The sequence below is a fragment of the Peromyscus eremicus genome, chromosome 8b, assembly GCF_949786415.1.
Source record: "Peromyscus eremicus chromosome 8b, PerEre_H2_v1, whole genome shotgun sequence".
Classification (NCBI taxonomy): domain Eukaryota; kingdom Metazoa; phylum Chordata; class Mammalia; order Rodentia; family Cricetidae; genus Peromyscus; species Peromyscus eremicus.
This window is the reverse complement of record NC_081424.1, coordinates 49,081,603-49,095,244: the sequence shown is the minus strand read 5'-3', so window position 1 is coordinate 49,095,244 and position 13,642 is coordinate 49,081,603. Positions and strand designations below refer to the sequence as shown.

Genomic DNA, 13,642 nt, shown 5'->3' with positions numbered 1-13,642 from the left:
TTGAAACCAATAGTGGTACTCTTGTGTTTCTACTCAACCTTGACCTCTGGCAGGTACCTGTGAATCATGACTCACTGAAGAGCATTTTAAAAGATTTAGCTAGATCTCAGAATATGCTAGACATATTTGCATTTTGTTCTACCTAGATCATAACATTTTATTTTTCTAACAGATTATCTTAGATCCCATTTGCATAGGACTTGCCTTTGTATCTTCACATCCCTTACTCAGTTTAAAGTTTCCCATAATTCTTACTATAAACCATGTGTTCAGTGAGAAATCTGAGCTTAGAGGGACTTAGAGATCTTTCAGAACATATAGCAAGGTTAGCATGGAATCTCCACATCACATGCTGTGAGCTGCAGTCCTATTTGGAAGCTGAATGTCATGGGAGGTTCAGACACTATGATGGCCCACATGGGCAACTTCCTCTAAGTGCCAAAACTTCTTAAAGAAATATCTCCTGTTATGTACATAGCAAATAAAGCAGGAGCTGCTGAAATCCCAGCTCAGAGTGGCCTCACTGCAAGACATGTCTCGCCAACTCTTAGTGAATGCCGAAGGTTCAGATTGTCTAGAAGCCAAAGAAAAAGTCCATGTTATTGGAAACCGGCTCAAACTTCTCTTGAAGGAAGTCAGCCATCATATCAAGGATCTGGAGAAGTTATTGGACATGTCAAGCAGTCAGCAGGTAAGCCCTCTGAGACACTGTAGCATCACATCTCCCACAGAACCTGAAGCACCGTGTCTCCACCTGCTGTAAAGAGACTCGTATGGACCACTTGTCGGACCCGAGTGGCCGCTCTCCATCACCACTGCCTCAAGAGCTGCCTCAAAATACAAAAGTAGACTCGTTATAACAGAACGGCGCTTTTGATTCTGTGAAATCCAAGAGACCTCTTCAACCTGCTAGTGTCAACCCTGTTGCTGTGACTACTGTGGCATTTTATTCCAACTGTTTATTTAAGAAATGACATGTTTTCAGTTAGACAGCTGTCATGGATCAATATAGTCATAGCATGCGGGTTTTTGGTTAAACATGCAGGAGAACGTGAACTCTCCTTTTAAATCTATTTGTTCATTCATTCATTCATTTTCATTCATTCATTCGTTGAAATTGTCCTCGATGTGTTTATTTTGCCCATTTTTTCCCTTAGATCAACTCTATCCTGGTCGTATTGTTAGTTTTGAGACTTGTACCTGTAGCTACAGCAGTGCTTGGTAAGATTTCCGACATTCGGTTGTGAAATCCTTTCACGAACACAAAGCTGCTCATTCCCCTGGAAGTATTCCAAGCACAGCCTCCCCTGAGTCACAGCAGGGTAGAAGCAGTATAGTTTTCCTGATTTCACAAAGCAGACTCCTAGATAACTCATTTGTTTCAAACATAAATGAATTGGATTCTGTCTGTCCTGAGTGACCTGTACTTATAAAGGAGACATTACCCCGACCTTGCCACCCGGGGCCACTATCAACTCACTTGTTTTCCAGAACGGCCAAACTTATGTCAGGACATCCCAATAAACTAGAAGAATTAGATTTCATTCTTGCCGTTACCTTAGGTTTTCTTTATGTCACCTTAAAGGTCTGAGCTTTATGATGGAGATATAGAGACAAAGGTGGAGAGGGCTGAAGCGGGAAACGCAACAGAGACCCCAGTGCTCTGGGATGTGGAGTTGTTGAGTGCATCCCTTTCTCTTGCAGGATTTGTCTTCCTGGTCTTCTACAGATGAACTGGACACCTCAGGATCCATGAGTCCTACATCAGGCAGAAGTACCCCAAACAGACAGAAATCGGTAACTTTCTGCTGGCCCTTTCCAGTTGGTCCGTGGGTAGGAAGTGTGGGAAGTGACAGTTTTTGTGCCTACAGGATCCACAGGCTCAAAACAGGAATCCCCAAACAGGAAAGAAAGGGCATTCACCCATGTAAATTTATGTCTCCAGCCTTGCAGCGCATGTCCTCAGCAATGAAAAAGAGAGTTTTGTTTTGTTTTGTTTTTAATGGGCTCATTGTGTGGCTAGTATTCAGGAAGAAAAAAATAATTTTTTTTCTTGCTCAAATGGCCATTACTAGAAATGGCGCTCATGTGTCCCTTTGATGGCTCCTTTCTGCAAACCACCACCAGCATGTCCACTAAACCAAGGTGGGTTGTAGTGCCCGGAAGTGCCTCAAAAAGCAGGGGCGAATTGTGAGCATCTTGTGAGTCGGCTGAATTGATAAGATGGAGTTGCATTGACTCTCAAGTGAAGAGGCTTCTGAATGGCAGTGCCCAAGGGCTTCTGGGTACTAACCCTGAGAGGGCGACTACTCAAGCCAACCCCATACACAGCCCATGGTGGGGACTGCCTCACCAGAACACCTAAAGGACAAAAGGCAATTTCAGCCCCTGCTACCCTCTATACCTCGATTCTCTGTGTAATTAGGAGCTTGTTTTTACTTTTGTTTGATATTTTTGTCTGGCTCTATAAGTATATTCATTCCATTTTCCCTTAGATTTTAGAAGTAATAATTTCATTTGTATTTTTTGTCATATATACTTATGTTCTATGCTGATACATGTGTTATCCTTATTAGAATTTTGTTCTATTTTTGTTTTACCAACATTCACTAGTTTCCTATAGATCCTAGTTTAAGAATGTGAAGGAATACTGGCTTTTCAATTCAAAATTTAGCCTTGATTTATCTTGAGATTTATCTAACCTGTTGGGCTTCCTCTCTACAAAGAACCATCTCGTTTTACTATGAAAATTCTTAATATTGACTGTGCCCTCAAAGTTGCCCAAATGAAAAGACCTCTGTGAATTCTCTCTGAAGTATGCAGAATGATAAAGTGGATTTCATGTTTAGAATCACTATAAGGACACAGAGAATCTTCCATAACACAGTCATCTGTGCTTCTGCCAGGAGGCGTGGGAGAGGCTGTGCCCTTCATGGGTGCATGCCGCCATCACGACTCACGTTGGGTTACTGTCTGACGCTGTAAATACGAGTCTCTCCCACTCCGTCCACTGAAGAAAAGCCAGTTTCCTTGGTCCATGGGTACCGATCATTGCATTTGATTTGTTTGCCGTTTGCTGCATTCTTGGTTGTTCTCATTGGTTAGCTTGTCTTTATTTGCCTAGACTGAACATTCTTCTTTCTTTACCCCTGTTCATTGCAAACAGCCACGAGGCAAATGTAGTCTCTCACAGCCTGGACCCTCTGTCAGCAGCCCAAAGAGCAGGTACCTCGTTCTCCTGGTTTCCACCTATTCTAGAATCCCGAGAGGATGATGAAAATTGCCAGTGATTTAGGGAAACCTCTAATCTGGGTAGTGGAGATATTGCACCATGTCCTAGTCAATTGGAAGAGAAGTCTCCCCATAGAGAACAGGTAAATCTCATAGCGGATGGTATTTGTCTCTTCCATCAAAATTTTGTTTGCCTGTATCTACCCTGTCTGGTCCTTTTCATCAAAGGATGCTCTGTGTGTCTATGAATGAATACGTGATTCAATTAGTGGCACAACTGCCATTGACTCACGGCAGATTTTTATCATCCTCTCTCCTTCTAGATTTTACCATAAGGCAGGTAATCGATCAATGAATTATTTCACCACTCACAGAACCCACAAATCTGCATAAAATATACTAACATCCCCAATTTTTTGTTTTACCTTCCCGGTTTTATCCAGATTGTGGGTTTTGGATTTTCAAAACGTCAAAGCCTCATTTGGGTGTTTTTTTTTTTTTTTTTTTTTATTTATTTAAAAATTCCAAAGCACTTTTCTAGACTCTTCTGCCTGCCCTGACACTCTTCTGCCAGAGCCCTGGGCCACTGGCCTTCTTTGCACTAGGCCAGCTCTTTTCACTCTGAATCCAGGATCAGCCCTTGCCCTGCTCAGTCGCCTCCTGAGAGCTGACACCCACAGTTGTCACTGCTACCCCCCCCCACGCTTGCCTCTGAGGTCCCCATTGTCCCTGCAGTTAGCAACGCGCTTCGCCTTTTCTGTTGTTGGTGTGATGTTGTGTACGCCTTTGCCCTGCCGCAGCTCAGCTTATGTTTCCCCAGGAAACCTTTCTTTTCTTTTCTTTTTTTTTTGTGCAATGAAAATACTGCACTTGTAGCTGGGTTTTCATTCCAGTCCCAGGCAGTTCCCTGAGAACTATCTGCCCCTCTAGAAACTTATCAGCACTGGGCAGAAATCTGAATGCCTGCAGGGAGGGGTGGAGCTGAGGAAATGCGTAGCTGTAAACAACCCCTGAGTAGTAGTTTTGGTTTACCAGCTGTGCTCCGCGGAGCCCAGCTGTCTTATAAGGCCATCCCCGAGCTGAAGGAACACACAGAGCATATTTTTATATGCTTTCTGTTTCAAGTCTCCTTTTACTGTAATTTTTTTCTCCCTTTTTTTTTTTTTTTTTCTGTAAAAAAAAAATGTCAGTAACGAAATAGAGACTAAACCTCCCGGGGACTCGGGACAATCATGACGGCCGTCTGTGGGCACTCTAATATCCCTTTACCCACCTACAAGAAAAGGCAATCACATGCTCTAGGCAAGGCATTGTGATTTCCCTTCTCCCACAAATTTGGATGTGCCATGACCAGAGGTGACCATCGTCCCACAGGATTCCTTTGAGAAAACCTCGGATGCAGGATGCAGTCTCTGATTGACAGTCGTGTCGGTGGATGACAAGGGAGAAAGCTGTTAGGCAACACCAGGAGTGATTCATCACCCTTGGGTTCACAAAATCCAGTCTGTCTGCTCCCCTAACTATTGCACACTGCCTTGCCACATAGGTCTTCTGAATATGTCTGAGGTACTGTTTCTTAGGACATCGATGGCTTCCATGTGCCTAACAGGGCTTTTGCCAAGGGGTCAGCCCTGTTCTCACTGTGATACCCACCAGGAAGCTCCTTTCAGCTCTATCCTGCCCTGCACCGCTAATTAACATCTTTCTGATAATTCACCAGTGCTCACTTGGTTACCTGGGAGGGAACAGATTACAAAGAAACTTCTCCTGAATGACATGCTCCATCAGACACCTTGGCAGACAAGCTGCGGCTGAACATTCTGGGGTTTAAGTCCATGGCACCGTGGACTGGGTGCACTCAGCCCTGACTATGAGTGCAGAGAGGAACTGAACATCACTCACAACCTAGGCCGTCCTGGTGGTCCTTGGCATAGAGACCTTGAGTTTGATCTTGCACTTGGTTCAACAAATTCAAAAGGTTATTGAAGAAACATGGGATTCAGAGACAGATACTGTTTGTTTTCTGAGACTTAAAAGGAACCAATTTGGGAAGATTTGAAGGGAGTGGTTGCATTTTTTGTTGTTTCAACTCAATGTTAACTACATTCTCACCTGTTACATATTTCAGTTGAATTTTAAGCTAAGTTAGGTTAAGTAATTTTAATTTTAATGTTCTCATTGAACGTTGTAATAATCTAACTCCATGGAGGCTAGTAGTTACTCAGAGTCTACACTATTTAGGCCCTAAATCTACAAAATCAATACACAATGGTTTCTTCCATTAAGAGATTTGTAATGAATCACAATCCAGAGATTCCTAGAATCAACTGCAAGGAACTTCCTAAGAACTTGCTAAAATCATAAGAAACAGAAAAAACAAACAAACAACAAAAAAAAAAAACTGTGCCTACATTTATACTAACTCATGATACTGGTGGTTTTTTATTTGAGATTCAGCAGGTGAAAGTGTGCCTTCAAAACAGCGCTTTTATTGGTCCAATTGGTAGCTTTTGCCAGCATCTGACTTAAGATTTTGTAACCCTGTCACCAAAAAGCCTTCCATACAGATATGCATGGATGAGTAATAGTTTAAAAACTCTGAAGATGGCATGCTAGTTTTCAGCAAGATGGCAGACTATAATTCTCCGTGTGGGATGAATGATGACTTCACTCTATAGTTGAGAACAGCGAAAGGCAGAACTACCGTGGGAGCTTTTGGTTTGGGCATCTTCTACATAGAGAATTGAGAACTGGCTGAAGTCCTGGTAGGAGGGACAAGAGACGTCCTTTCCAATTGGTTCAAGGTGGTCAAGTACATTGAAGCCAGCCAATGGGGGTTTTCTTTTGTTTGTTCACTAAGAACTCCCGTAAGTGCTACTCAGTTTCTGGTGAAATTTATTTCCCAATTCTTTTGGACTCTTCTTGGAAGCCCATTTGTTCAAAGCATGCAAAGACCCTGAGCGTAAAGCATTTCCCTTGTGAGGTCAGCTGCCTTCCTGCCCAGGACAGTGTGGGGTGGGACACCAACAGGCTTCTCTTTTGCTCTTGTGAAGTAAGCTATCCCAGCGTTTGGGAGTAAGGAGTCAAACAGTTTGGGAAATACCTTTGAAAACACTATTAGTAAATCAAAAATGTTTTCCTGAAAGAATAGACTGAATTCAACAGTTTCCAAGGACATAACTCGGCACACCTCCAGCACAGCCATTCAGAGAATAACTATTAGATGCTGGCATTTATTTAGTACTTAAAGTGTTTCAAGCACCATGCTAAGCATTGTGTGTGTTATCTCAGTTAACCTTAAATCCCTGTGACATGGCTAGATTCCTTGACTTACAGACAAGGACAAGTGATTAGAAATATGAATGCAGGTCTCACAACACTGTGGACCCTACCATAGTAAAACTACACCTCTCTACCTCTGGGGTGTCCATAGTAGGGTAAATCAAGCAATATGTCGGTAGGACCAGGTGAACATTCAATTTGGAATAAGGGAATAATGGAGGCCTCAGCTGATTGTTGCGATTTGTCTTCTGAGCCCCATATGAGTAAGTCCTGGATTTCAAAGGCCATAGATGGATACCTAGAAATTTCTGCATATGAAATTTACAATGTTGCCAGTGCTGGCTAATTATCAAACACAAACTGAAAATATTTTCCCCTTAGCTTTACAAGATGTATGCATGGAATTACCTCGTCAAACCTGCCTTGGTCCTGGAGAATTTGGAAAATGAGTTACCTTCTATATGTGAATTCTCGGACCTCTCGGTTCTCTTGGTCATGTGTACTTTTGTGTCGTGTGTTATTATACCCTGCTCTGTCCCTTCCTGTTCTGCCTCCATAAGTGAATGTGTGTTCTAGAAAAAATGGCAAAACACCCATTTATCCATCAATTTGAAAGAAGTAGAAGAGAAAGACAGGGTATATATATTTACTTATAGAGAATAAGCACATGTTATTCTGGACAGAATTACTTAAAAGATCTCCAGTGACTAAGTTCTTTGGGTAGAGTCACACATTTAAGTTTTCCTGCGCAAATGCAGTCTACACTGTCATCCACATCTATACAAAAGCCCATGAGGACTAGGAAAGAGTCCTCTTATCACTTTTGCTCATTCTTCCGTTGAACTTCCCAGGACTCTTGGAACTTGGAACTTGGATGATCTCAACTCAATAAGTTAATATTACAAAGGACCCTTTTACTTTGAGATCATTAACCTATTGGAACTAAAGTCTCTAGGACAGAGTCACCCTGATGAAGAAGAACTTTGAAACTTTTGGAATTCTAGTAGTTATTCCAGGTGGGGTGGACACTTCTCTCAGTTGATAGATTGGACATTTCAGTCAACTGCATAGACAAGCCCCTAAGTACTGTATGTTCTCTTTGTCCCAACCTCAGCCCATTAGCTTTCCCTAAGTTGGCATTCCTCAACAGTAGAAGTCAGGGGGCAGTTACATTTTAGTAAAGAATGCCTTGATCTTGTTTAATGTGCCATGTCCTTCAAAAGAGTCTGTCACATGGGAGCCCATGGTCTCCAAAGGAGGAACTTCGGTTCTTGTTAGGAATGAACTGGCCATGACCCAGCCTCTGTTGGCATCCTGATCTTTAACCTCACAGGAGCCAATCATTGATGAAGAGGAGCTAGCCAGCTCTGGTTGATTGAATTATCAATTGTTTGTGGAACTTTGCCCATCACTAAATTATCCAAATGTCCCCCAATGGAAACACATCGGTTAGCTATTTAGTCACGAGGAATGTAGAGTTCTGTTATTGTACTGTCACTTATCCAGTCCTAAGAGTGAGTGTTATTTGTCAGGGGCTGTTTCCACATCAACACGTCCTGAAGAATCATATCAAAGAAAAACTCAATGCAGAGTTTGTCCTGTCCTATTATCTCATATTTCTCAGCACACTTTAAAGCAAATTATTGAATCATATAAGCTGCCAAAGGAAAAAAATGGTTTTGGTATTTAATATGCTAAGCAATCCATCTTCTTTGCAAATGAGAAAAGGAAGGCCAGAGACCTAGGTCTAGCCTAGTATATAATGGCTACATACTGGCTACCTGTGCATTCTGCAACTTCCTGGAAATGTAGTCTCCTTATAGTGATAGAATGGCATGTCACCAGTGCCTTGATGACTCGATCTTAAACACAAGAAAATCACTTCCAAATATTTTAGGGCACAAGCCTTCTTATGTGCCTCTATGTGTGAAATATATGTAACATAAGTGTGACCTGCATACCTGTCAGTCATGTCACCAACCAATGGATCATGGTATAACAGGGAGTGTGGTAGGCAGGGATCTGGGGAAGATCTTGATAGATTTTTTTTTTTTAACTGTATAATTTGACGACTGTTACAGTCAGAGTTCTGGGGCTGGAGAGAGACCTCTGATGGCTATGTGCTTGCTGTACAAGCATGAGGGCCTGAATTTGGATGCTCAGCATTTAAGTAGAAAGTGCACCTGCAGCCCTGGTGCTGAGGAAGCAGAGGCAGGATTGGCAGAAGACCGAAGGCAGCTTATTGGCCAGCTAGTCTTGCTGCATCCATGAGTGTGGGTTCAGTGAGAGACCCTGTCTTAGAAAACAGGAATGTGAGCAAGAGAGGAAGATAGCTGCCATCATCAACATTTGGTTCCATGTGCACAACCACCCATACACACACACACACACACACACACACACACACACACACACATTCCATGTGCATAACCACCCATGCATACACAGACACATATACACAAACACACACACACACACATTCCATGTGCATAACCACACATGCACACACACACACACACACACACACACACACACACACTCCATGTGCATAACCACACATGCATACACAGACACATATACACAAACACACAGACACACACACACACATTCCATGTGCATAACCACACATGCATACACACACACACACACATGCACACACATGTGTTCCATGTGCATAACCACACATGCATACACACACACAAACACACATACATATACACAAACACATACACACACACACAAAATTGATTTTTGAAGAGAGACTAGACCCTTAGGAATAAATCTTCTTGAGAGATATATATATCTCGCTCACAGGATGCTATTAGGTGTATATGTCCACAAAATATCTCTTGTAAAAAAAAATCCTTAGCCGTTTCCACAGGTAACCCAACAGAGCATTAGTAACTGCGACAGTCACACCAACTTAGAACAAACTTGCTTCCATATTCAGGACTTTGTAGCCACTGTTTCTTTGAATACCAAAGCCTCTGTGCTTTCTCTAATGCACTTAAAGCAAAGTAGAAAAACCTGACTAGAAGGTGCTTCAAGGCGACCATCTTTCCTCTCTGGAAAAATAGTGTCCGCTTCTCAAAGCCATCCAGTTGGTGACAGGACCAGATTAAAATCTACTCTTCAGTGGCCGTGTTCTCTAGACAGACTCCATTGCTATTCTTTGTGCAGCTTTGAAACTGCTTATGCAGGACCAGATGCTGCTGGGGTGCAGGATGAAACCAGGGCTTACTGTGAGATTAAGTAGCTTTCCTGGGTCTGAGCAATGTGACTGGGGCATTTTTGTCCTTATGCTACAGAGATTTGATCATATGCAGGATGCTTAGTTGTGGTACACTGTGGGGTTCTGATAATTAATTTTGCCTAGCAATATTTCTTTAAAAAAAAAACTGCATCAAACCATCAAACATTCACATCTTAATTATCCTGAATTTATTTCATTTATACAATTACCGTTATTGATAGAAAAGTTTCCACCAAATTGAGTAAAGGGAGTATAATTTGAGTCCATTTTGTCACCTTTAATTGACTGACTGGATGTTTATTTTTGAGTTAGTGCCCTTTCCAAACACTGTTCCTTTGGTGGTGGGGAAGTGCAGAAGGCTCATAGCTCTTAGGTTGGTGGTCAGGAAATGACATGGGCACCCCGCAGAGGGTTCGCTACTCACTGCCAAGTTGGGTTGTGTTTTGCATGGTCCTTTCCATCCCTGGAAGGCACTAAAGCAAGACACGGTGCTCATCCTGTATTTGAATTGAGTTGTTGATGTCAATTCTTCCCTTAGGTCCACAAAAGGTGGCTGCGATTCCTCCCCTTCTGAACCCAGGCCAGCACGGGTGGGTCGAGCCTTCCTGTTCCGGGTCCTCAGGGCTGCTCTTCCCCTTCAGCTGCTCCTGCTGCTCCTTATTGGACTCACCTGCCTTGTCCCCATGTCAGAGGAAGACTACAGCTGTGCCCTCTCCAACAACTTTGCCCGATCATTCCACCCTATGCTCAGATACACCAATGGTCCTCCTCCACTCTGAAGCAAGATAGCCTCCACACAAGTGCTGGCAGCATGAGGGGGAATGGGGCCCAAAGCAACCCCCGGCTACCAGAGAAGAGTTGGATCTTGGCAGAAGGCCTCTGGTGGCAGCCTCGGCTCTCCTCCATACCCTGGGTGTGAAGATCATGCCTTTGGACATGGACTGGAAACAACAGGGAAAGAACAAACAGAATTGGGACAGTGTCCTTTGACACTCTGAGCCTTAACACTAAAGAGATTAAGTTAAGGACATACAGAGTCCCCTGGACCCATGAGATCCGGACCTTTGGCACAGCCAATGGCTCTAATGAGCCATCTGGGCAGCTTTCCTATGGTGCTGCTCCATCAACCCAGAATTCACTCTCCCGGGCACCATGTCAGTATCATACAATCTACCAACCTGCTGGAGGCGCGAGAACCTCCTCAAGTACCATTTCTAGGATCATATATGGCAGCTTCCTTCCTCCCTACCTTGTTTTACTTTGGGGCATGATGTTTTAACGTTGCTTTTGAGGCACAAGCTGTAAATCTGAAAGGCACTTTTTCATAAAAAAAAAAAAAAGTATAAAGAAAACCTGGATGTAATAAATAAGATCATGGAAAGCTTTATGTGAAGAAAATTGAATGTTACAGTATAAAAAAGATATTTATGTATGTACAGTTTGCTAAAGCCAAGTTTTGTTTGTTGATTTCTTTGCATTTATTATAGATACTATGAAGTACTTTGTCTGTGTCTTTTCTTCCTCTAAAACATAACTTGAATTTTTATTATTCAGTAGGATGCAACATAAATTATCTTTTCGTTGTTATTGTTAAACCATACTTTTTGTGTGATAATACAATTTACATATTACATAACATATAGAATGATTTGGTATAGTTTTAAACAGAAGAGAGAGACAGAGATAGAGAGGGAGAAATCTGAAGTTATAAAACAAATTTTCCCCCAAAACAAATTTGAAAAAAAAAAACAAAAACAAAAAAAAACAATCACATGATCAATGGAATTGAAAAGAAATCCCGGCTTTCACAGTCACTGCCTCCAAGGAACAACACATGTTGGATTCTTTGGGAATACAAAAACCAAAATGGTTCTTACTACTTCAGCGCACAGAAAGTTGAATTAATATATGCACCGTGAAAACTAGACAGAAACACCGAGATTGCCTTTTTGTCTCCTTTCTAAATTTTTGTACTTTACACTTACCTGTTTTTTTGTTTGTTTGTTTGTTTTTTTGAATGAAGCTAGAAGTTAAGGATTCATTTAAGGAAAAGGGTGGCGAGAGGAAGTGTGTATTTAGCTCTCATGGATTCCTGCTTCCTCTCACACTCTTCTTTGTTCCCACTGCACAGTTGGAAAAGCCCCGTAAGGTTCCTGTCAGAGGCCCCTTCTCCATCCATCCATCCATCCATCCATCCATCCATCCATCCATCTGTCCATCCATCCAACAGTGCACACTGTCCCCGAGTCCTCCTAACGCCCTCTCTTTATAGCCCTACCCTTTCTATTAAGCCTCCTGTTGACCCTTAGCTCCTAGGTAAGATACAGTTTTCCTTTAGCATTCGTGTTTGAGTACATAAGATACCAACGTGTCTGCAGCCACACTGGTCAGATTAAGATAGGAGGGCTAAGAGAAGGTGGCTAGGGATTTTATAGTGAGACCCTGCCTCACAAAAAAAAAAAAAAACAAAAACAAAAACCCAATGAAATAAAATTGATTTCATTCTACCCTATGACCTTGCCAACTGTAGCCCTCATAAAATGATTCGGTGCAGACGAAATTTTAGTTTTGCATTGAGCAATTTTCAGAGGGGCATATAGAAATCTACATTGGAGCCTTTCCTGGAAGTGGAAGGTTCTGGTGCCCTGAGAACACGCCTCTAAGTTTGGGGTGATTGCTGGTGTGCACTGGCTTCTCTCTGAATTCTAGAGAACAGGTCCCTGTCATTTATGTCCTCTCCACTTCCTTCGTCATCTATGCCACACTAGCCCCCTAAACATTTGAGTTTATAGATAGATTCTGCTTGAAATACATTATGTAGACCACGCGAGGGCCCTTACAAGACTCTGAAGCTGTCTCCTGCAGTTTCTGCAGTGGAATAGATTGGGTACCATCTCAGCTAGGGTGTGTTCCAGAGCTTAGGAATCTGAACTACTTGAACTCACTTCAGACCTTTTATCCATCTCTGGGGCAAGGCCTGGGCATTTACACATTTACACATGGGCCTGGGTGATGTCACCCCTGCTGTTGACAAGCACTGCCCTGTATTCTCTTGACTCCATCCTTCTGGATGTCCCTTCCCTCCTCTCCTATAAGACAGCTCACCAACCACCTCCCAGTTGAAGACTATTCTGGGCACTTCTCAACCACACTAGACTTTCCTGCACTAAACTTTCTTCTCCTGACTTTTCTAGCATGACGTGCTCAGCCTTCTACTGTCAGTCAGCTCCTACCTAGTTTCCCCCATGATGCTCCCAGGAATGATGATACTTTAGAGAAATGAAAGGCTGCTTTGAAAGATCGCCAGCAGTGTGCAATCAGAACCGGAAGAATCCCTGGGCACAGGTCTGAGATGAGTCACTGCGCAGGTTTCACTCCGCTCTCCTGACTCTGCCACTCCTGCATCAAGCAGCAGCTTGGCCTTCAGCTCGATTCAGTCCTTCCAGGTTGCATTGGGAAGCAGGAGGGGCGGAGAAGACGAGCATGAAGAGAGCTCAGAGGCATCTCTTTTCCATGTGCCACTGACTCACTTCCACACAGCTCACATCATTGAAGAATCCAGTATTAAGTAAGTATGTCAGAAGAAAGAAAAAAAAATTTTTCCCTATGCTGGTGATCAAACCTAGGGCATGGTACATGCTAAGCACACACTGTAACTAAGTACATCCCAGACGCTACACAGAGAAAAGAAACGGTTTTCGTTAACCCCATGAAACACCCAACAGAGTGTGTGGTGTGAACTTCCATTAAGCGATAGAAACTGGACTCCACAGTGGATGTGGAAATAAGGAATCTAGTACCTAAGTCCTGGGGCCAGGAGATCCTGCTCTTCTCCAGATGGTGGCTTGGCCACTGAGGTACTGCCATGCCAGTGAC

The 13,642-nt window shown here is 42.8% G+C and overlaps 1 protein-coding gene across 2 annotated transcripts in view; it reads left to right on the top strand.

The window, feature by feature from the left end:
* Syne1 (spectrin repeat containing nuclear envelope protein 1) overlaps positions 1-11,266 on the top strand; it is a 462,188-nt gene extending 450,922 nt beyond the window's left edge. For both annotated transcript variants that reach the window (XM_059272792.1, XM_059272793.1), the window contains 4 exons: positions 479-691; positions 1,705-1,797; positions 3,167-3,225; positions 10,305-11,266. In XM_059272792.1, the coding sequence (XP_059128775.1) occupies positions 479-691; positions 1,705-1,797; positions 3,167-3,225; positions 10,305-10,545 (606 nt within the window). In that variant the 3' untranslated portion in view covers positions 10,546-11,266. The remainder of the gene's footprint in view (positions 1-478; positions 692-1,704; positions 1,798-3,166; positions 3,226-10,304) is intronic.
* Positions 11,267-13,642: the final 2,376 nt, after the last annotated feature.